Source organism: Kogia breviceps, chromosome 15, assembly GCF_026419965.1.
Source record: "Kogia breviceps isolate mKogBre1 chromosome 15, mKogBre1 haplotype 1, whole genome shotgun sequence".
NCBI classification, from domain to species: domain Eukaryota; kingdom Metazoa; phylum Chordata; class Mammalia; order Artiodactyla; family Physeteridae; genus Kogia; species Kogia breviceps.
Genome location: NC_081324.1, coordinates 78,845,166 through 78,868,062, shown reverse-complemented (window position 1 = coordinate 78,868,062; position 22,897 = coordinate 78,845,166). Strand labels below are relative to the sequence as shown.

General features: G+C 47.0%; 1 protein-coding gene across 4 annotated transcripts in view; it reads left to right on the top strand.

Annotated features, from left to right (window-relative positions):
• KSR2 (kinase suppressor of ras 2) overlaps positions 1 to 22,897 on the top strand; it is a 410,583-nt gene that overhangs the window by 133,022 nt on the left and 254,664 nt on the right. For all 4 annotated transcript variants that reach the window (XM_067015445.1, XM_067015448.1, XM_067015444.1 and 1 more), the window contains one exon: positions 15,010 to 15,523. In XM_067015445.1, coding sequence (XP_066871546.1) covers positions 15,010 to 15,523 — 514 coding nt within the window. The remainder of the gene's footprint in view (positions 1 to 15,009; positions 15,524 to 22,897) is intronic.

The following is a 22,897-nucleotide window of genomic DNA, read 5'->3' as shown; positions in this document are numbered from 1 at the left end:
TAAGGAATGGCACTAAATTTAACAATATATTTTACGTAGCCCAGTATTTCCAAAAATCTTAACCCTTTCAACATGTAGTTAATATAGAAATTATTAATGAGGTTTATTTTTAACTTCTTTTTCATGCTAAGTCTTCACAATCTGGTTTGTAGGGTATAAATTCTATGTGGATGGAGAAGCCGCTGGTTTTGTGGATTCCAAGTGCCTTGTACGTAGTGGGTGTCTAATCTAAAAGATGAACGTACATAGCTGCCTGGGGCATGAAAGAGAATTATAGCTAACCAACAAGAGCAACAGTCATGACAATGAGGGCAGGTAGACTGTTTGCAAAGTGCTTTATTTTCAAGAACTCTCAAAGCAACCCTACGGACTGGGTGCTTTTATGATTCCCTTTTGGGATACACAAAGCGCAGTTCAGAGAGGTTAAGCGCTTGACTCCGGGTCACGCAACTTATAATTAGTAGAGCTGGGATTCAAACTCAGTTGGGTTCTGACATTTTGTGACAAGGAGTTACCACAGGAGGTGCTAAATCTAGAGGTCTCTGAAAAGCCCTCTGGTGCCCAAGGAGGTGTCTGCCTCGGTTAAGGGGGTGACAGAGGATAGTAAGAGTTTTCCCAACATCTCTTTGCTGGAAGCATCCACGTTTCTGTCTATTTGAGTAACCTGAACAGGTTGGCTGCCTGCCACACCAGGCTCTAAAGCTTTCGCAGGCAATTTGCCCGCAGAGGGAAACTGGGAGAGAAATGAGGGCAGGTGCGGGTCCCACTGAATCCGCACGGCGAGGGAAAAGGCAGGAAGATTAAGCAAACCTGCTGTACCAGTCAGTTGTCTGGAGATAAAAATAGGGTGCCTTGCCGCACCTAAGGTCATCTAACGTCACCTTCCGCTTTCTTGAATTTGCCAACACAAGAAGTTATAGAACTAATATAACACCTGTCACTCAAAGGGTGTCAGAGTGATGGAGCGACAGAGAGTTCCGAGATTAGAAGCGTCTCAGAAAGCATCCTTCTCCCATGTGGCTTGTCCCTGTGTGGATTCTCTCCTGCTGCATCCCCGGCAACCGGTCTGAGCCCGATGGGTCCCCCACCTTCTCACCTTCTCCTCCTCCTCCTCCCTCAGAGGCCCATGGGACAGTCCATCCTTCTGCAGGGGGCTGGGGCGGGGCAGAGACACAGCTCTGACTCAGCCAGAAGGAGGCAGGATCAAGAGAAGGACGACTTCCTACTCGTTCTTTGGTCAGCAGGCCTTTATTTCTCAAGACTTTATCTTTGCGGGGCAGCCCTTGGCATGAGTAGGATTGTAGTTGTGTTAAGGTATTTCCCAGTCTCCCTGCTTGGTGAATTCAGGATGGGTGATACAAACAAGGTTATCAGTCATGGCAGTTAGAATTTATGAAGAATTGATTCAGTCCACAAATATTTATTGAAGCAGTGTATAATTTATGCATTGAGACAAAACAGTCAATATTTATTTTGACAATTTCCCCCAGCTTTATCGAGGTATAATTGACAAATAACATGGTATAAGTTCTGGATGTACCATATGATACCATATGATGATTTGCTATGCATATGTGCTGCATTTACTCGTTGCCGGGCACTGTGCTAGGTGCTGGGTGATGCAGTGATAAGAAATCTAGCCCAGTCATCTGTCTTCTTAGAGCTTGTATTCCGGTGGGGAAGACAGATAATAAACAAACAGATAAATAAGTCAGTCTTAATTCTTCATGGATTCTGTATTCATCTCCGTGAATGTGCCTACTCCCTACAATGTATTCGTAACCCTAAAAATCAATACTTGGATTTGTGGGGAACAGTCTGAGTCGCCTGGTGTTGGTGTTCTCAGCTGAGGTTCATGCTCTGCCTTCTTGTTTCAGCTCTCATACTGTCAGGGAGGTGTGTTTTTTTTGTTTTTTTTTTTTCAAGTTTTTCACATTTTTTTGTGCTTTTCAGGGGTGATTTCTCTGTTTAAAACGACCCCTGAGCATAGCGCTGACGAGCTGTCCAGTGCTCCCGGGCACAAGCAGACTGCGATGTGCCTTTCCGGAACATACGTGTGTTATGTAAGATTCCTTCAGGCAGGCGTGACAGAGCTGTTGGCCGTGAGTTGAATGTTAATGAATCAGCAACATAGATATTAAATAACTTATTAGATTCTGTCTTTAAACATAAATATTCATAAAACAAGATTATGTAGGGATCAGTTGATGAAAATGTCACCAGAGGGTCATAGGAACCTAACCTTGTATTTCCACTAGGAGCCATGGTTCGATATTGGCTAATTCAGTGTTTGCAGTGACTTTATATTATAGAATATAACGATGGTGAATGATGAGAACAGATGATATAAAAGAATAATTCCGCTGAGTGCTAAGGGGTAGGAGGAAAATGAAGCAGGAGGAGGAGGAGGAGAGAGAGTGGGTAGCAGGGTGGAGGTGATGAACAGAGAATAGTGATGGGCCTCAGCTCTGTGGGAAGCTTGGAACCCGGGAGTCCTGGGGTCCAGTGCGCTGTGCTATACACTGCGCTCACTGTTCGTATCAGGCTGTTCAGAGATGCCGTGAGATGCTGACGGTCACCGGGGCTCAGAACCACGGTTCCAAGGAGACTGCAGTGTACAGCGTCAGAACCCGTCAATACCTCCAGGGCTTGGTGCCCTGTCAGACATTCTCACCACCAGATCCTCTGGGAGGTGTTTTCGTGCAGTTTTCTCCATGCAGATTCTAACCATGTTACTAACCAGGAAGGGCTTTTTTTCAGTTTAAACTGTCCAACAGATGGTGGTGGTTGCTCTCTTTATTCTGGAGATTGGCTGCATCCCAATTTCTACTTAACAATTAAAACACTAAATATTGTAAAAGAATATACAGCGGAGGGAAAGAACATGGGGTTTGGAGTCGGGTGGACCTAGGGAAGGTCCCTGCTGCTCTGTGGGGCTCAGTCTCTCCATCTGAAAAATGGGGCTGGTAACACATGTCACCCTGCAGGGCTATGAGGATTAATTCAGACATGCTATGTATAGCTGCCAAGAGAATGTGATCTGTGGTCAGAACACCAGGGTTTGGAGCTTGGCCTCCGGCAAGTGTTTTAATTTTCCAAAGCCTTAATTTCCTCACCAACCCTACAGGATTGTCGTGAGAAATCAACGAAAGAAGGCATCAGGGTGAGAGATGGCGGGGCAGCAGTGGGGTGTACAGAGCACTCAGTGAACGTTAGCTATGGCCGTGACTGAAAGTGCTTTGTTGGGACTTCCCTGGCAGTCCAGTGGTTAAGACTCCGTGCTTTCGCTGCTGACAGTGCGAGTTCGATCCCTGGTTGGGTAACTAACATCCTGCAAGCTGCAAGGCGTGGCCCCCCCCAAATACAAATAAGTAAATTAATTAAAAAATAGTACTGTTGGGGCTTCCCTGGTGGCACAGTGGTTGAGAATCCGCCTGCCGATGCAGGGGACACGGGTTCGTGCCCCGGTCCGGGAGGATCCCACATGCCGCGGAGCGGCTGGGCCCGTGAGCCATGGCCACTGGGCCTGTGCGTCTGGAGCCTGTGCTCCGCGACGGGAGAGGCCACAACAGTGAGAGGCCCGTGTAACCCCCCCCCCAAAAAAAAAAGGAAAGAAAAAAGTGCTTTGTTCAACACTCATTAGGATGGCAATAATAATATTAATAATAAATAAATAAACAGAAATAACAAGAGTTGGCTAAGATTGGGAGAAATCAGACCCTAGTATATCGTTGGTGGGACTATAAAATGGTGCAGCCACTGTGGAAAACAGTTTGGCGGTTTCTCCGGTTAAACGGAATTACCAGGTGACCCAGCAATTCCACTCCTAGGTATATACGCCAAAGAATTGAAAACAGTTGTTCTATGCAAATTAACATAGCAGTGCTGTTCACAATAGCCAAAAAGTGGAAACAAGCCTTATGTCCATCAACTCATGAAGAGATGAACAAAATGTGTTCTACCCGTATCATGGAATATTATTCAACCATAAAGAGGAATGAGATTCTGATACAGGCTACAACATGAATGCACCTTGAAAACATGATACAAAGTGAGAGAAGCCAGTTACAAAAGATCACTTATTGTATACTTCCATTTGTACGAAACATCCAGAATAGGTAAATCCATAGAGACAGAAAACAGATTAGTGGTTACCAGAGGCTGAGAGACGGGGGTGAGATGGGGAGTGACTGTTTTGTAGGTATGGGATTTTTGGGGGGGAGTGACGGACATTTTTTAGAATTGATAGAGACGACATTGTTAATGTGCTAAATGTCACTGAATTCTGCACTTAAAAATGGTTGATGTGAATTTAACCTCAATACAATTTTTTTTTTTTTTTTAAATAAAAAGGAGCTTTGTTAGAACAGAAAAGCTACCCTAAAGTTCATGACCGAAGGTTAATCTGGCTAGATCTCCTGGTGGATAATAAAATCACAAAAGCCTCGTAGGGCAGGACCTAGGAAGCATTACTGGGTCAGAGCCCAAGCTCCCTGCCCTGGCCTGGCCCACCTCCCAGACGACCTGAACAGGCTGCGGTCAGTGCATTTGTTTGGCCCAGCTTGGGGACATCCTGGAGTGGAGACGGTGCCCAGCGGGACCCACAGGTTGGCCGGATGCCAAGCTCATTAATGCGGTCTTAGATTAAGATTCTTGCCACTGTTGAATTGCTTTGGCAATGGTGTGTTTTTCATTTGTCCTTATTTGCTTCTTTTTGCAAGTACTACAAACCGGAAACTTGAAAATTCATCCTGGATTTCAGGTTTCACTCTTTCAGGGATTGTGTCTATAGTGAGTATCATATTTGACTTTTTTTTGAAGGGTCAGATGGCATTGCCCTCAATGCTGATCCGAAAGGTCTGTGTAAAATGGTTCAGCCTTTCAAGGGCTTTCTGGCTGTGTCTCCACTTCCTGAGAGCATTGGGAGGCTCCTAGAAAAATCGGGATGGTGAGGGGTACAGACCTGTATTGGAAACCCCACTGTACCACTTATCGGCCGTGTGACCTTGGGCCACTCAGTCTCTCAGATGATCCTCCGTTTCCTCCACTGTAACATGAAGACAGTAGCAAAATTTTCTCCAAAGGGTCTTGTGAGGACAATGTGAAGTGATGCATGTAAAATACTTAGAATACTCTTTGGTGCATAGTAAGTGCTCAATAAACAGTAACTCTTGTTAGTGTTAATAATAATTGTTATTGTTACTATTGTTTTGCTTTACCAATGACTCCAGTGAAATATTTTCAGCCAGCATCTAAAAGTTCTGTTTCTTGCCGGAAAGTTGTGAGGATTAAACTAACAAGCGTTTTGAAATATTCACAAAAGTTACAAGCAGGGGTGATTCTGGAATAGTAGCATATGTGCATTCTGATGCTGGCACTGAAATTCAGACAAAGTCCAAGCCAGACGTTTGCCTGTTTATAAAATGTTAATGGGAAGGGACAAAGAAGTTAGACACTTGCCTAGACTCTGAAATCACTTTCTCCCTTGAGAATGGCTTTAACTTCTCTTGGTCATTTATCAGAGAATGTCAAAAGAAAAATCCCTGCACCTTGAAATGTCTTTAATCAATCCTTAGACCTTTCATTTCTTAAAACCTATTCCCTTCTCCCCACCCCATTCAAGACTTGAAATAAAATGATTTTCCAGAAACAGATGACAAGATAGCAAGGGCTACGATTAATAACCCCCAGAGCACCTTGGTGCCACACCTTCCCTATTTAAAATGAAAAATTACCCTCTTGCCTCAGACTTTATTAAAAAGAGGATCAGGGCTTCCCTGGTGGCGCAGTGGTTGAGAATCCGCCTGCCGATGCAGGAGACACGGGTTCGTGCCCTGGTCCGGGAAGATCCCACATGCCGCGGAGCAACTAGGCCCGTGAGCCATGGCCGCTAGGCCTGCGCGTCCGGAGCCTGTGCTCCGCAACGGGAGAGGCCACAACAGTGAGAGGCCCGCATACCGAAAAAAAAAAAAAAAAAAAAAAAAAAAAAAAAAAAAAAAAAAGAGGATCAAAAGAGAGTTGATGTAATATAGCCCATCAGTGAAACACTTCTGAAGCGTCGGCAGAGAGAAGTTGAATCCCTGTCAGTTGAGGGGCTGGCAGTTTGGTTAATGAAATGAGGCTTTTTGCTTCTGCATCCCCAGACTTCTGACTTTTTTTTTTTTTTCTTTTTTTAGATGTTGGGGGTAGGAGTTTATTAATTAATTAATTAATTTTTGCTGTGTTGGGTCTTCGTTTCTGCGCGAGGGCTTTCTCTAGTTGTGGTGAGCGGGGACCACTCTTCATCGCGGTGCGCGGGCCTCTCACCGTCGCGGCCTCTCTTGTTGCGGAGCGCAGGCTCCGGACGTGCAGGCTCAGTAGTTGTGGCTCACGGGCCCAGCCGCTCCGCGGCGTGTGGGATCCTCCCGGACCGGGGCTCGAACCCGCGTCCCCTGCATCGTCAGGCGGACTCTCAACCACTGCGCCACCGGGGAAGCCCCCTGATTTTTTAATGTAAGGGTGAAGGAGAAGAGAATTTGATGGAGAAGGGAATTTGGAAAGAATAAAGCTTTTCTTCCACTCTTTTTATCTCTCAGACTTTGCAACTTTAGGACAGCGATCCTTGGGACCAACTCAGTGCTTCCTTGAATGTCATGGAGTTCTGTGTGTGTGTGTGTGTGTGTGTGTGTGTGTGTGTGTGTGTTTGGAGGAACTGAAGGCTGTTGGGGGCAGTGGGTCCCAGCTCACCTTCAGGTGCCCTGTGATAAAGGGGAAGCGTGAAGGTGGAGGCTACTACCAACTATGGGACTTTATAGAACTCATTTATAAAGCAGATCAATAACACCTACCTTACAGGGCAGGTACGACAAGCACTGAATGCCCTAACTGGGCCTGGCAGGGCCCTCCAGATGCTGACTTTTCTATCATAACTCCGCAGTCCGTATTCAGAAAATGTCCTTGACTCCTAGCTGAAGGCTCTGTCAGTCTCCTTGATCTGCTGTAACAAAACCACCACAAACTAGACGGCTTGAAACAGCAGAAATGTATTCTCTCCCAGTTCTGGGGGGCTTGAAGTCTAAAGTCAAGGTGTTGGTGGAGAAGAATCAAGGAGAAGGCTGTAGGGGAGAATCTGTCCCATGCCTCTCTCCCAGCTTCTGGTGGCCGTGGGCGATCCTTGGCCTGTAGCTGCGTCACTGCAATCTCTGCCTCTGTCTTCACATGGCCTCCTCCTCTGTGTGTCCGTTCCTCTTCTTAAGGACCCCAGTCGTCGGGCTTAGGGTGCTCCCTAACCCACTGTTCCCTCATCTTAACTTGATTACATCTGCAGAGACCTTATCTGCAAATAAGGTCACATTCACTGGCATTGGGGGTTAGGGCTTCAGCATAGCTTTTGGGCAGGGGGGGATACAAGTCAACCACAATAAGGACTCAGTGGCTTTTGATATCACGGATTTGCTTCCAGTAGGGGATGGCAGCTGGCCAGATCAGGGATACAGGCCCTGAAGGCCTGGCACTTTATATCCGTATCTACCTCATTTAGTCCTCGCCGGCGTCTCGTAACAGGTGGTTTTACTCCCATTTTCACTAACATTTATGCAGCACTGGGCTGTGTGCCAGAGATAGTGCTAAATGTCCTGCTTGTAGGGTCTTATTTAATCCTCAGAACAATCCTAGGGGAAAGCTCTGATGTGATCTCCATTTTACAGATGAAGAAACTGAGTCACAGGAAAGGTCGGGGCAAGTTCATTTCTCAACATCATGTTGCAAAGTCCAGGGTGTTCTGTGCATATAAAAACTTCCACTTCCTTGCTTGATGTTTACTTAGAATTTATTCGTGTTCTTTCTGTTCAGAAAGCAAGTCTTCCAAAGGTGGAGGTGTCCCTTCTCCTTCTGAGGGAGTCAGTCAGTGGGTGATGTGCTCATTACCTCTCCTCCCTGACCTGTGACTCAGGGCCGTGGGCTCTCTGCTCTGGAGATTTGGGGATCAAATGGGAGAGGAGACAAAAGGTGAACATGATTGAATCATGGCATGTCTTTCTTTTTTTCCCTAATTTATTTATTTATTTTTGGCTGTGTTGGGTCTTCATTGCTGCGCGCGGGCTTTCTCTAGCTGCGGCCAGCAAGGGCTACTCTTCGTTGCGGTGTGTGGGCTTCTCATTGCGGTGGCTTCTCTTGTTGCGGAGCACAGGCTCTGGGCACACGGGCTTCAGTAGCTGTGGCGCGCAGGCTCAGTAGTTGTAGCTTGCGGGCTCTAGAGCACAGGCTCAGTAGTTGTGGCTTACAGGCTCTAGAGCGCAGGCTCAGCAGTTGTGGCACACGGGCTTAGTTGCTCCACGGCATGTGGGATCTTCCCGGACCAGAGCTCAAACCCGTGTCCCCTGCATTGGCAGGCGGATTCTTAACCACTGCGCCACCAGGGGATCCCCCTGGCATGTCCTTCTTAAAAAAAAAAAAAATTTCTAAGAGGAGTCTGACACCCTTGGACAGACTTGGGAGGTTTTAGAATCTCCCAACCACTTCTCTCAGGCTAGAAAAATAACTTCTTCTTGAGCAGTTCTCCCAGGATTTCCTGGGAGCAAGAGAAGGTAAAATTCTACTGCGTCCTGGGCATCGCTACCCAGATGTCCTGCAGGAACCTCAGCCTTGGCCTCTGTGACCCTGAACTTGCCCCGCCCCCGCCCCGCCCTGTGCTCCATCTTCCTCTGTGTTTTCCATTGCTGTGATGCATGCCCCCAGCCACCGTGTGACCTGGGGGGTGGGGAACCGGGACGTCAGCCTTGGCTTAGTGTCATGCTGAAGGGCGCAGACCGCCAGCCCAGCTGTCCTTCTCTCCAACTGTATCGCCTTGAGTGAGTCACTTAAACTCTCTGTGCCTCAGTTTCCTCGTCTATAAAATAGAGTGATGTTTGTCTACTCTGTAGGATCGTTGTGTGGCTATTAAGTTGATACAAGTAAATGACTTGGAACAGCAGCGTCAGGAACGTAGTACGCGCTCAGCACACGGCAGCTATTCGTTTCTCCTCCTCTTATACTAGTCACCCCACCCGTCTCCATCTCTGCTGCCCCAGCTCCACGCCTGGTCCCCAGCATCTCCCATCCAGGTGCCTTCAGCAGCCTCAGGCTGGGCTCCCACGGCTGCCGTTGACCTGGACGATCCTTTCTCCTTTCACCCCCAGCCCCACGCCCAGCCCGTGCCTTTTGTGCTCACGCAGTTGGAGGGCTGGCTTCAGACACGTCTTTCCCCACCACTCGTCTGGTCATGTGCCCTATACACAGTGGGTCCCATTGAGCGAGAACGGATGCTCACACAGCCCTGCACCAGGGCCTCTGGGACAGCTTTAATCACAAAGGGACAGGGAGAGTAGTCAGTGCGTGCATTCTGGGCCAGCACCCCGCATCCGGCAGGAGCCCGTGGCAAATGGACTCCATCCCTTGGACTCTGGTTTGTAAGCCACAGGATCAGGGATGCGCCAGCACGTCCGCCGGTGTGAGCAGGGGCTGGGGTGTAACAGTGATGTGACGGAAAGAACCTTGGCCTCCAGCCCTAACCCACTTCTCAGCATTTTCCCACTGGGAGAGCCAGCCCTTCCCTTGGCATAAGCAGGGGTTTGGGCCCCAAGCCTTGTGGATGTAACAGTATGGCCAAGCAGGAACTCGGCCTCCATGCCATCATCATTTATGGCTGTGGGAGTGCCAGCCCCTCCTCGGGCATGACTGCGGGGCTGGGGTCCAGCCTGGAGCTTACAGCTGCGTGACGGTAGACCAGAGCTTCCCCCTTGCTTATTACTGGGTTTGGTGGCCTTGAGCCCTGGGCTGTGTCACGTTCCCAGGAGCTCTGCAGGAGGCCGTTGCAGGGCATCAGTCACCATCCCCTTCCGCTTAGCAGAGCAAATCCCTGGACGGTCCACCTTTGCCCTTCTTTCCAGCCTCAGCTTGGATTTCTTCCTCCTTCGGAATATCTCCAGCCACGCTGAACTGCTTGCAGCCCAGACTCGCCACGTTCTGCTGTCTCCTGGCCCTTGGCCCTGCCCTTCTCTCTGTCCTCAGCTTTCCTCCTACGCCCTCCACTCTGCCCCTTTCCTAGGATGTTCTCCTTCACCCCCAAGATCTGGGCTTAGGTGTCCTCTCCTCCGGGATGCCTTTCCCCACCCCTCCCCAGAAAGCTGGCTTCCTCCCCTCTGCTCTCAGTCACCTGCGCTTTCTCTAACATTGGATTCCCGGCTCCATATTGTGAGTACTTACATTTATTTAAGCAAGGTGCAACTCACAGAACATACAATTAACCGTTTAAAAGCGAACGATTCCAAGGCATTTAGTGCATTCCCAACATTGGGCAACCATCGCCTCTCTCAGGTTCCAAAACATTTTTATCAGCCGAAAAGGAAACTCTGTACTCGTTAAAGCAGTTGCTCCCTGTTTCTTCTTCCCCCCTCCCCAGCCCCTGGCAACCACTAGTCTGATTTCTGTCTTTATGGAGTTGCCTCTTGTGGACATTTCATATAAATGGAATCATACACTATGTGACATTTCATGTTCGGCTGATTCCACTTGACATCGTGTTTTTGAGGTTCATCCAAATTGTAGCCTGTATCCGTAGTTCATTCTTTTTGATGGTGGAATCATATTCCATTGTATGCACACACCACATTTACTTCATCCATTTGTCAGTCGATGGGCATTTGGGTTGTTTCTACCTTTTGGCTGTTGTGACTAGCATTGCTGTGAACGTTCACATACAAACATTTGAGTGCTGCTTTCAATTCCTTTGGGTCTATGCCTGGGAGTGCAGTTGCAGCGAGTGCTTATTTCATCACTGATCTTGCCGCTGGACCGTGAGCATCTCGAGGACGGGGGAGACAGATGCCCGGCCCCGGGCGCTGGGATAGCGAATGCCTGGGGAGCACACTAGGTGAGTCCCAGGCATCCCGAATAGATGTCTCACTCATCCTCAAGCACCCGCCCATTTGTCTGCAGCATCATGTGGTCCAGGCTCTGTGCCGACAGCTCGACTCATTACCTCGCTCCTTGCTTCACTCTGATATTTGATCAAATGCCCGCTGTCACGTCAGCATCCTCTTCTGATTGAAGCAGCCCCAATACTCTTCCTTGGTGCCCGCGTCCAGCTTTCTTTTCCTCCATAGCACTTATTATCGCTGACATATTATAGGCGTTATATTATATATGACATCTTATATGTAATGTAATGTTGCTTTTTTGTTCATCCCCTTTTCTTCTCTGTTTCCTTACCAAGAACATGAGCTCTGTGAGGACAGGAACTTTGGTCTCTTTTGTTCATTGCTGTGTCCCGGTGTCTAGAACAGTGCCTGGTATACAGGAAGCGTTCAAATATTTGTGAAATATACTTGGGTGAATGAATGAATGAATGAATGAATGGGTTTAATCCTCACCGAACCCTCCAAGGGAGCCATGATTATTCATTCTCATTTGACAAACCCCCAGAGTCTCAGAGAGGTCAAGTAACTGGCCCAAGATCACAGAGCCGATCAACAGTGGAACCAGAGTTCTAAGCGGGTCTCTCTGAGTCGCAGCTCCATATTCTTTTCACTTCACTCCGCGGAGCATGAGCTCTAGCGATAATGCCCAGAGTACTTCCCTGTGGCCTTGGAGTGTGGTATGTGATTAATATAACTTAAAAAAATAAATTTACTTTCTTACACATGTTTTTGTATTTCCTGAGCAAATACACCAATCCAGAGCTTGCTGGGTGAATCAGGCTGATCTGGGCTTGGTTCTCTGTCTGCCCCCAGCTCTCAGAGCTAGTCAGCCTCTCGGAACATCACCTTCCGAGAGGTACACAGGGAGGTGACGTCACCTGGTGCCCTGTTCAGCTCTCAGCACAGGTGCATGCACTTTAAACGGGAGCTAGCAACGCATCGCCATGGTGTTGAGAAGTACAGTACAAGCAGCTCACATTTATGGAGGGCCTGCTGTGTGCCAGGTGCTGGGCTCAGCACACTGCTTGTATTATTGCATTTGATCCTCATAATATTCCCCCGGAGCAGGTCTACTATTGTCCTGTTTCACTGCTGATAAAGCTAAGACTCAGAGAAGTTTGATGAGTTTCCAAGGTCACACAGCCAGGAAGTAGGAGAGCCAGAATTAGGGCCAAGTCATCTGACTCCAGAGCTGGCTCTCTTAGTCCCTGGGCTAATGGGTATGTGTAAATATTTGAGAACCGACACACCATAGTGATGGTGATTTTGGTAGAAGGTTCTGGCAAAGTCTGGGAGGAAGGAAAAGGGAGACTCTTGCCAGAAATAGCCCTTGTTCCAGCTCCTGCTCCCATTTTGCTGATTAGGATGGTCCAGGATGGTCCAGGGTCTTTGGTGAGTGCAGGTCCCACTGTCCCAGAGGCCCTGTGCCCTCGTTGTGGAGTTGGCCAAGATCCTGGGTGTGAATCCCAGAGGCCGGCTCCCATCTCTGCTGTAACCTTGGAAACATCTTCATCTCTGCACATACATTTCCTTATCTACAAAGTAGAGATCAAAATGGCCCTTTGCACACAGACTTATGAAAATTAAGTAAGACGTGGAACAGTCTCAATTTAACAAATGAAGAAAGCAGATGACAAACCATTAAATAAGAACTTACGGCGTTTCTTAAAAAAAAAAAAAAAAAAAATGCACAGCAAACAAGCTGGCAGGCTCCACAGCCAAGCATTAATAGGCAGGACGGCTAGGCTGTAGAACAACATGGCCTTTTTCCTTATCTGAATTTTCTAATTTTTCTATAATGACTATGTAATAACAAAATGAGTTGTTTTTAATTTAAAAAGGGGCAGTGAGTCAGTGTTCATGAAAGCACTTTGTAAACTGTCAGATGCTCTATAAATTAGCTCTTGTTATGGTCCTTATAGTAATTATTACTGTTATTGCCAGTCGGCCACGAGTTGGAATTTATTTCAGCTTGGCCTGTGATGGGAGGGCCCGCTCGATCGCCTTCTGCCAGGTCTTGCCACGCGGTCCTCTCTCTCTCTCTCTCTTTAAAAATAAATTTATTTATTTATTTACTTTTGGCTGCGTTGGGTCTTTGTTGCTGCGCGCGGGCTTTTTCTAGTCGCGACGAGCGGGGGCTACTCTTCGTTTGCGGTGCGCGGGCTTCTCATTGTGGTGGCTTCTCTTGTTGCAGAGCACGGGCTCGTTGCTCCGCGGCATGTGAGGTCTTCCCGGACCAGGGCTCTAACTCGTGTCCCCTGCGTCGCCAGGTGGATCCTTAACCGTTGCGCCACCAGGGAGGGGAAGCCCCGTAGTCCTCTCTTGACACCTGCTGACTTCTCTCCATCTGTGCTGCCACCACCCCAGTGGAAGCCAGCATCCTCTCTCACCGGGAGCCCCGTGATACCCTTTAACTGGGTTCTCCTTGTCCAATCAGCAGCCTCAGCGTCTTTGAGAAATGAACTTTATTAGATTGTTTTGGATTAGTTAAATTTTATCTATCTATCTATCTATCTATCATCTATTATCTATTTGTCTATCATCTATTACCTCTCTCTCTCTATCTATCTTCCCGTTTTGTTGAGAAAGAATTGACGTACAGCACTGTGTATGTTTAACGTATACTGCATAACGATTTGACTTACATACATGGTGAAGTGATGACCACAGTAGGTTCAGTGAACATCCATCATCTCATATAGATACAAAAGAAAAGAAAAAGAACTATTTTTTTCCTTGTGATGAGAACTCTTAGGATTTACTCTCCTAACGACGTGCCTGTGTGACAAATGGCAGACTATCAATGATATCGATCATGCGGTACAGCACAGCCCTAGTACTGATTTATCTTATAACTGCAAGATCGTACCCTCTGACTGCCGTCATCCAGTTCCCCTCCTCCGCAGCCCCTGTCTCTGGTAATGACAAACCTGATCTCTTTTTCTATAAGTCTGTTTGTCTTTTGAAGTATAATTGACCTACCACACTCTGTTACTTCCTGGTATACAGCATAGTGATTTGAAATTTCTATATATTACAGAACGATCACCACGATAAGTCTAGTTACAGCATATGGGGAATAGCGTCAGTAATAATGTGATATCTTTGTATGGTGAGAGATGCTAACTAGAGGAATGAACTTTAGATCGAAACCCTCAATGGCTTCCAGTTGAACTTGGTATAAAATCCACATGGGCCCGGAGGTCTGCCCTCACCTGTCCCTTCGGACTTCTGAGCCAGTTTCCCCATTGTCACCATATATTGCCTTCGAGAAGACACTGGAAAAGGGACCCAGGAAGGTGCCTGCCCTGACTTAGATGGTTTTGGAGCCTGAACGTTTGGTCTCGGTATTTGACCCTTACGCTTTTACGTCTCTTAGTACAGAGGATGTAAGGCTGCACGTTGCAGCCTGAGAGTCTGTATGTGTAGACCAAATACGTATTTGCGCTCTTAATACAAGCAAATGAGTGAAAAATGTTAGTGCACTATAGGATTCAGTTTTATTTTCTGACTTAGCTTATATCAGGGCTGAACACCTCAAGCTGCATTCAGACAGTAGGATTTTTTTTTTAGTGTTCCATTTTTTCTAATAAACTGTTGTAAGACAAGAAAATCTCCTTTCTACCTCTATGCTTTTGTCCTTAACCATCCTTCTCCCCTCTCCTCACACCTGCCATGCTCTTTCCTTGGACATTTGAGCTGTGGGCTCCCCAACCCTGGGCAGTGGAGGGCAAGGCTGTTGAATGGGGATTGTGGCGAGACGGTCAAGTAAAGGGTTTCATTCTTTTAGGAGGGGCCAAGTGGGTGTGGTTGAATTTACGAAATATGCATACAGCATATCGTGAATAATTTATGTAAATGTACATACAGCCTACCGTGCATAACTTATGTAAATATGCACACAGCGTACCGTGCGTAATTTATGTAAATGTGCGTACAGAGCACGCTGTAACCAGCACACGCACGGTGCATGGTGTATACGGTGTAACGCGCGTCTACGGTAATTGGCCTACAGTGTAATTCACCTGCTTTCTCATGGCTCATCTGTCGTCTCTGCTCCTTTGTCCCAACTCAGGAGGCAACCTTTCCAAACAAGACTGGACCATCCAGTGGCCCACCACGGAGACGGGGAAGGAGAACAACCCCGTGTGCCCCGCGGAGCCGACCCCGTGGATCCGCACCCACCTCTCCCAGAGCCCCAGGGTCCAGTCCAAGTGCGTCCAGCACTACTGTCACGCCAGCCCCAGCCTGGGGGCCCCCGTGTACACCCACGTGGACAGGCTCACGGTGGACGCCTACCCGGGCCTGTGCCCGCCTCTGCCACTGGAGTCGGGCCACCGGTCCCTGCCTCCGTCGCCCCGGCAGCGGCACACGGTCCGCACCCCGCCGCGCACCCCCAACATCGTCACCACCGTGACCCCGCCCGGCACGCCACCCATGAGGAGGAAGAACAAGCTGAAGCCCCCGGGGACCCCGCCGCCCTCCTCCCGGAAGCTGATCCACCTGATCCCGGGTTTCACGTCCCTGCATCGGAGCAAGTCCCACGAGTTCCAGCTGGGTCACCGCGTCGACGAGGCCCACACGCCCAAGTGAGTGCATCTGGTGGGTTCCGGGGGTGCAGCCGAGCCTCCCAGTCAGGGAAGCTTCAAATCAACTGTGTTTCCCTCCTCCAGTTGAATGAAAGGTGGATTTACCCTAATGGCTGGTCCGGAATTTCCCAGAAATGACCCCTTTTAATACTATTAATGCTGTAAAGTAGGAGCCAAATCTGAATTTATTGCAACGCATCCAGATTCATTCCGTTCTGTTTTGTCTGTGGGTGCTTTCCTGCTACGACAGCTGAGTTGAGTGTGGCCCGAAAAGCCGAAATCTTTACCGTCTGGCCCTTTACAGGAAAAATTGCCAATCCCTGCAGAGTCTATCCCAGTGCTGCCCCTAGAAATAGGACGCCAGCTGCATATGCGACCTTACATTTTCTAGTAACTGCCTTAAAAGAGTAAAAAGAAACAAGTGATATTAACTTTCATGATATGTCATTTAACCCAATATAGTAAAACATGATCATTTCAGCACGGAATCAGTGTAAAGTACTGTTACGGAAATACTTTGCATTCTTTTCTCCACACTGAGTCTTTGAAATCTGGAGGGTATTTCACACCAGCAGCTCATCTCAATTCGTACTGGCCACCTTCCAAGTGTGGAATGGCTACCAGTGTCAAGTGGCTGCGGTGCTGGATGGTGCTGCTCTCTGGCTGACCCTGGGCCTGGGACCTGCTCTGTGTTTATACCTGCGATACATGCCCAGGTCTGCTGGGGGTGGGAGGGGGCTCAGGGGGCAGATAAGTGGGCTGTCAGAGCAAAGGTCGTCCCACAGAAGCTGCAGGTGGGGCCGCAGGCACCCAGGGGAGAAAAATCCTGAAAGTTGACATGGGCTGTGCCTGGCTCTGGCTTTGGGGGGGCTGGGGGGGGGTGGGACTTGCTGCCAGCAGAGGGCGACACAGTGTCTGTGGCTGTATGCTGGCTAATGAGAGAAATGGGGCAGCTCCCTCCAGGGCCCCTCAGAGGCTGACTGTGACCTGGGTCCCTTGCAGGTTTTTGAGGTCTCAGTGTATTAAAAATGGAAGAAATGCTCAACAGGGTCACAGAAGTGAGTAGCACGTTTTAAATATTTACCTTTAACAAAATTGCATCTGAGGCATAGAAGATAAAATGGTTATGGATAATCCTATGAGGAGATACAGGGAAGAGTCTAAATTTGGGAGCTGTCGTGTGTGAAAGGCGTGGACCCCGGTTCTGGGAGCTCTGAGGTGGGGGAAGCGCTGGGGAACGGTTCACTGCATTTGCATTTCAACGATTTAGCCGGTGTTTCGTGAGCTCTCACTACCATATGCGGGTGAATCTAAGACGTTGATCGTAAGATACATCCTGCGTGCATCTTAGAATTGATGAAATGTGGTGTGTTCTAGACTCTGGGCTAGTTGGCGGGGTACAATGGAAAGGAAAAAGACGTAGCCCTCGGCCTCGTGAAGACTGACAGTAATCCGGTAACCACACATAGGTGTTTCGATCTTATGTCCAGCGTTTACGAACAGTGTCCCAGGCTCTCAGGAGAAAGTGCGGGATGCTGTCAGAGCTTGTGGAGCCGATTGAATTTGCACTGGCAGGGAGGTGAGTGGGGGGACTGGGGAGGGTTTGGTCGGCGTGGCTTCCAGAAGAACTGTTTGGACTGAAGGCTAATTAGGGACTAAGATGGTGGAAGGGGTGGGAGGTGTTCCAGGAAGGGAGCATGACCCATTGGAGGAACTGACGGAAGGCCTCTGTGGCTAAGGGAGCAGGCAGGTGATGCAGGAAGAGACTCCTGGGTTAGGCAGGTGGCAGCACTGTTCACAGCAGCCAAAAGGTGAAACAACCCGAGTGTCCATCAGCAGATGAAGGGAGGAACACAGTGTGGTCCATCCGTGCAATGGAATATGATTCAGCCATAAAGAGGAATGAAATTCTGACACTTGCTGCAACATGGATGAACCCTGAAAACGTTATGCTAAGTGAACGAAGCCAGACACGAAAGGACAACTATGGTGTGATTGAACTGATGTGCGGTGCCTAGAATAGGCAAATTCACAGAGAGAGAAAGTAGGACAGAGGTTGCCAGGGGCTGGAGGAGGGGACTGAGGAGTTAGTGTTTACTGCGTAGAGTTTCATTTTGGGAAGTGGAAAAGTTCTGGAGATGGATGGTGGCCATGGTGGCACAACAATGTGAATGTACTTAATGCCACTGGATTGTACCCTTAAAAATGTTTATTTTTATTTATTTATTTATTTATTTATTTATTTATTTATTTATTTATTTATTTATTTTTTGGTATGCGGGCCTCTCACTGTTGTGGCCTCTCCCATTGCGGAGCACAGGCTCCGGACGCGCAGGCTCAGCGGCCATGGCTCACGGGCTCAGCCGCTCCGCGGCACGTGGGATCTTCCCGGACCAGGGCACGAACCCGTGTCTCCTGCATCGGCAGGCGGATTCTCAACCACTGCGCCACCAGGAAAGCCCTAAAAATGTTTAAAATGGTAATTTTATGTTATATATATTTTACAACGATGATGAAAAAAGAGACAGGAAAGCCGGGCATGGGCACACTTTTTCTGTAAAGGGTCAGATAGTAAATGTTTCAGGCTTTTCAGGTCAGGTGGTCTGTGGCATCTCTGCCATCGTAGCAAAAGCAGCCACAGACAGTAGCTGAATAAGCGGCCGTGGTGATGTTCCAATAAAACTTTATTTATAAAAACAGGTGCCTGGCTGCATTTGGCCCACTGGCTGTAGTATGCCCTGGCAGAAGCCCTGGTGTAGGCAGTGATTCTCCCTTCTAAGGCCTTAAAGTGATTTAAGTGGAAGACACGATCAGATCTGATTTTACGAAGGTTACTCAAGCTTCTGTGTGAAATCTGTATTGGAAACGTACCACTTCACCAGACTTATTTGGGACATCAGAGACTTAACAGAGGGTTGATGCTTTTCTGATTGGAGTTGGGCTTGATTTTTATGGGTTTTTAATATAAATTTATTTATATTTTACTCACTTATTTTGACTGCGTTGGGTCTTCGTTGCTGCGTGCAGGCTTTATCTAGTTGTGGCGAGTGGGGGCTACTCTTCACTGTGGTGTGCGGGCTTCTCATTGCGGTGGCTTCTCTAGCTGCAGAGCATGGGCTCTAGGCACTCAGGCTTCAGTAGTTGTGGTGCGTGGGCTCAGTAGCTGTGGCTCGTGGGCTCTAGAGCACAGGCTCAGTAGTTGTGGCACACGGACTTAGTTGCTCCGTGGCATGTGGGATCTTCCTGGACCAGAGCTCGAACCCATGTCCCCTGCATTAGCAGGCAGATTCTTAACCACTGCGCCACCAGGGAAGTCCTTATTTTTATGGTTTTGTGAGAGCCAGAGAGACTGGCTGCTGAGACCTCAGGACGTGGGGTGGGTTGCAGGAAGGCTAGGAACGCAGGTTGCTGCTGTGGAAGGTGGGAGGGACATTTGGGGTCTGCTGGCCATGGTTTCCCCAGACTGTGCATTTCCCTCACTCATCGCTGTGCTGATCACAGAGTGAGGTGGAATTTGACCAGAAGGCAGAACCTGGCTTGACAGACACACGATCTTTTAATCTACAAGCTGGGGGCCAAGTGAGACAGGCTGCCCTTTGCCTGTTTGTTTTTTGCCCCAGCATTATTGAGACGTAATTGACAAATAACACCGTGTAAGTTCAAGGTGTACAATGTGATGACTTAGTACACACACGTATTACGAAATGATTTACCACAGTAAGGTTAGTTGGCACACCCATCACCTCGCATAATTACCTTTTTTTGGTGGTGAGAACAGTTAAGATTTGCTCTCTTAGCAACTTTCAAATGCTAACAATGTAATATTGTTAAACAGTCAGCATATTGTACGTTAGATTCCCCAGAACCTATCCTTGTAACTGGAAGTTTGTACCCTTTGAACAGCATCTCCCCATTTCTCCCCCCGCTAGTCCCTGGCAACCACCATTCTACTCTCTGTTTATATGAATTCAATGTTTCTAGATTCCACATATAAGTGAGACCATGCAGTATTTGTCTTTCTCTGACTTATTTCCCTTAGCATAACGCTCTCAAGTTCCATCCATGTGGTTGCAAATGGCAGGATGTTTTCTTTTCTGTGGTTGAATACTATTCCATTGTGTGTGTGTGTGTGCGTACGCCTTATTTTTTTTTATCCATTCATCCATCAATGTGCATTTACGTTGCTCCCCTATCTTGACTATTGTGAACAATGCTGCAGTGAACATGGGGGTGCAGATATCTCTTTGAGATGATAATTTCATCCTCTTTGGATATATACCCAGAAGTGGGATTGCTGGATCATATGGTAGTTCCATTTTAAAATTTCTGAGGAAACTCCATACTGTTTTCTATAGTGGCTGGACCAATTTACATTCTTATGGACAGTGCCCAAGGGTTCCCTTCTCTCCACATCCTCACCTACACTTGTTATCTCTTGTCTTTTATATGGTAGCCATTCCAAGAGGTGTGAGGTGATATCTCATTGTGGTTTTGATTTGTATTTCCCTGACAATTAGTGATACTGAACACCTTTTCATATACATGTTGGCCTTGTGTAAATTTGTAAATCTTCTTTGGAAAAGTGTTTATTCAGGTCTTTTGCCCATGTTTTAATTGGATCCTCTTTTTTTTTCCCTATTGAGTTAGTTGTAGGAGTTCCTTATGTATTTTGGTTATTAACCCCTTATCAGACATATGGTTTGCAAGTATTTTCTCCCATTCTGTAGATTGCCTTTTCAGTTTTTGACTGTTTCTTTTGCTATGCAGAAGCTTTTTAGTTTGATATAGTCCCACTTATTTATTTTTCCTGTGCTTTTGGTGTCCTATCCAAAAAATCATTGCCAAGACCAGTGTCAAGGAGCTTATCTTTTTGGTCTATTTTTAAAATTGAAATATAGTTGTTGTATAATATTATATAAGTTACAGGTGTACAATATAATGATTCACAATTCTTAATGGTTATATTCCATTTATAGTTATTAGAAAATATTGGCTATATGCCCCATATATTGTACAATATATCCTTGTAGTTCTTTTTATACCTAATAGTTTGTACCTCTTACTGCCCCACCCCTATGTTGCCCCTCCCCCTTCCCTCTCCCCACTGGTGACCATTAGTTTGTTTTTTATATCTGTGAGTCTGCTTCTTTTTTGTTATATCCACTAGTTTGTTGTATTTTTTACATTCCATTCCACATGTAAGTGATATCATACAGTATTTGTTCTTTCTCTGACTTATTTCACTTAGCGTAATGCCCTCCAAGTCCATCCATGTTGCTGCAAATGGCAAAATTTTGTTCTTTTTTATGGCTGAGTAATATTCCATTGTATATATGTACCACATCTTCTTCATCCAGTCATCTGCTGATGGACACTTAGGTTGCTTCCATATCTTGGCAGTTGTAGAGAATGCTGCTGTGAACATTGGGTTGTGCATGTATCTTTTTGAATTAGTGTTTTTGGTTTTTTGGGATATATACCCAGGAGTAGAATTGCTGGGTGATATGTTAGTTTTATTTTTAGTTTTTTGAGAAACCTCCATATTGTTTCCACAGTGGTTGCATGAATTTACATTCCCACCAACAGTGTACAAGGGTTCCCTTTTCTCAAGGAGCTTATTTTAGTGGGCTGTGACCAGCATTAAAAAATATGAAACAGACTCTCCTAGACTAGATTATATTGGAATGCATTACATGTAGTGAGGCTAAATATTAGTACTGTTTTGTGAAACTTGTGTCAGATATACGGTCATCCCTCGGTATCCACAGGGGATTGGTTCCAGGACCCACCAAGGATACCAAAATCCACATATCTCAAGTCCCATTGTTGGCCTTCCATATCCTCAGTTTCAACCACAGATCATGTATGACTTATTGAAAAAAAAAATCCATGTATAAATGGGCCCATGCAGTTCGAACCCACGTTGTTCAAGGGTCAAACTGTATATAGTGGTTTTTTTTTTTTATTCTGCGGGTTCTTCCCACTCGGGACAGCTTTGATTTGGGAATAAACCCCACTGAGGCGCGGGTGAGGAGGCTGGAGAAGTCAGCCTTTTATGCTGTGGAATGTAGCCAAAGGCACTTCCAGAATTACTTGGCTCATTCTGGTTTCATTTGTCTGCTTAATGTCTGGTTTGTTCTCTCCTTCTCCCTGGTAGCCCTGCTGGGGATGGTTCTTTGTTGCCAACTTGGCAATTTTAAGCCTACTTTTATTTCCTCTCCATGGGATGAAGTGGGGTTTCCTATGTCACAGGTGTTTCTGAACAGAACTGAATCTTTCAAAACCAGTGGTTCCTGTGAGCTTTCCAGCACCAGTACCCTGGTGGGTGTTGGGTGGGAGGAAGACTGTGTTTGAGACCATTAGTTCTTGGCCCTCTCAGGTGGACCCACAGTGGTGTTTAGCAGATGGTCTGCTCTGGTTTCAGTCCTGTCCCCAGTAGTACCTCATGGGCATTTGTAGAAAAAGCAGGGCAGGAAAACAAGACTGTATCAGCTGTAGTATGTCTTGCATCGCTGGTGGCCTTGCAGTCCAGGAACACTGAGCTGGATCAGAACTGTTGTGATTGGTGTTGGCCAAAACCGTTTCTCCAGCTTTGTACGCATTCTCAAAGTTCTTTTTACTTGCTCCTTTTCCTTTTTTTCTTTTCTCTTGTTTTGCATTTGCATTTATGAGTGTGATTTTACTCCTGTGGCACTACCAAAACACACACACATATACACATGCATGCATACACACACAGAGGGGGAAAAAAGTCCTATTTTTTCCCCTGGTAAAAGTAACACCTGACTGTTGTGGAAATTGAGACAGCACAGGACACATGATGAAGGAAGTAGAAAGTATATGCTGGACCTTTTGTTTTATACACACACACATAACATGCATTCTCACAGGGGTGAAGTCACCCCTAACGGGGCACAAATTGGTTTTTAGGGGAGAGAGGTAGGGAAAGAAAACCTTGATATAATAGTTTGCAGATCTCCGTAGAGTTATATACATAAATAGATACCCAGTGTATCTGTGGTATTAAAATTTCATTGGGAGTTGGGGGTGATGACTGGAAAAAAATATCTAAAAAGCTTCTTTAAGGGGTCATGGAAGAAAGGCTGGGAAACACTGACATAGATCTGTGGATATAATCCTGTAGATAGACATAGACATTGGGGGTTACTAAGTCTCCCCCATGTTCTTACCCGTCTCTCTTCTCCCTCTGGCTTTGTGGACACGCTTACATAGGTAAGCTGGCGCTGATTCCTTACGGTCAGCCATTTGAAAACTTGAGGGAGCGGTCTCAGGGATTCTGGTCCTCTTGGCCTTCAGTCCAGGGATTCCACGGTTACTGTGTTGGAAAAAGGAAAAACCTAACCATTCTTAAGT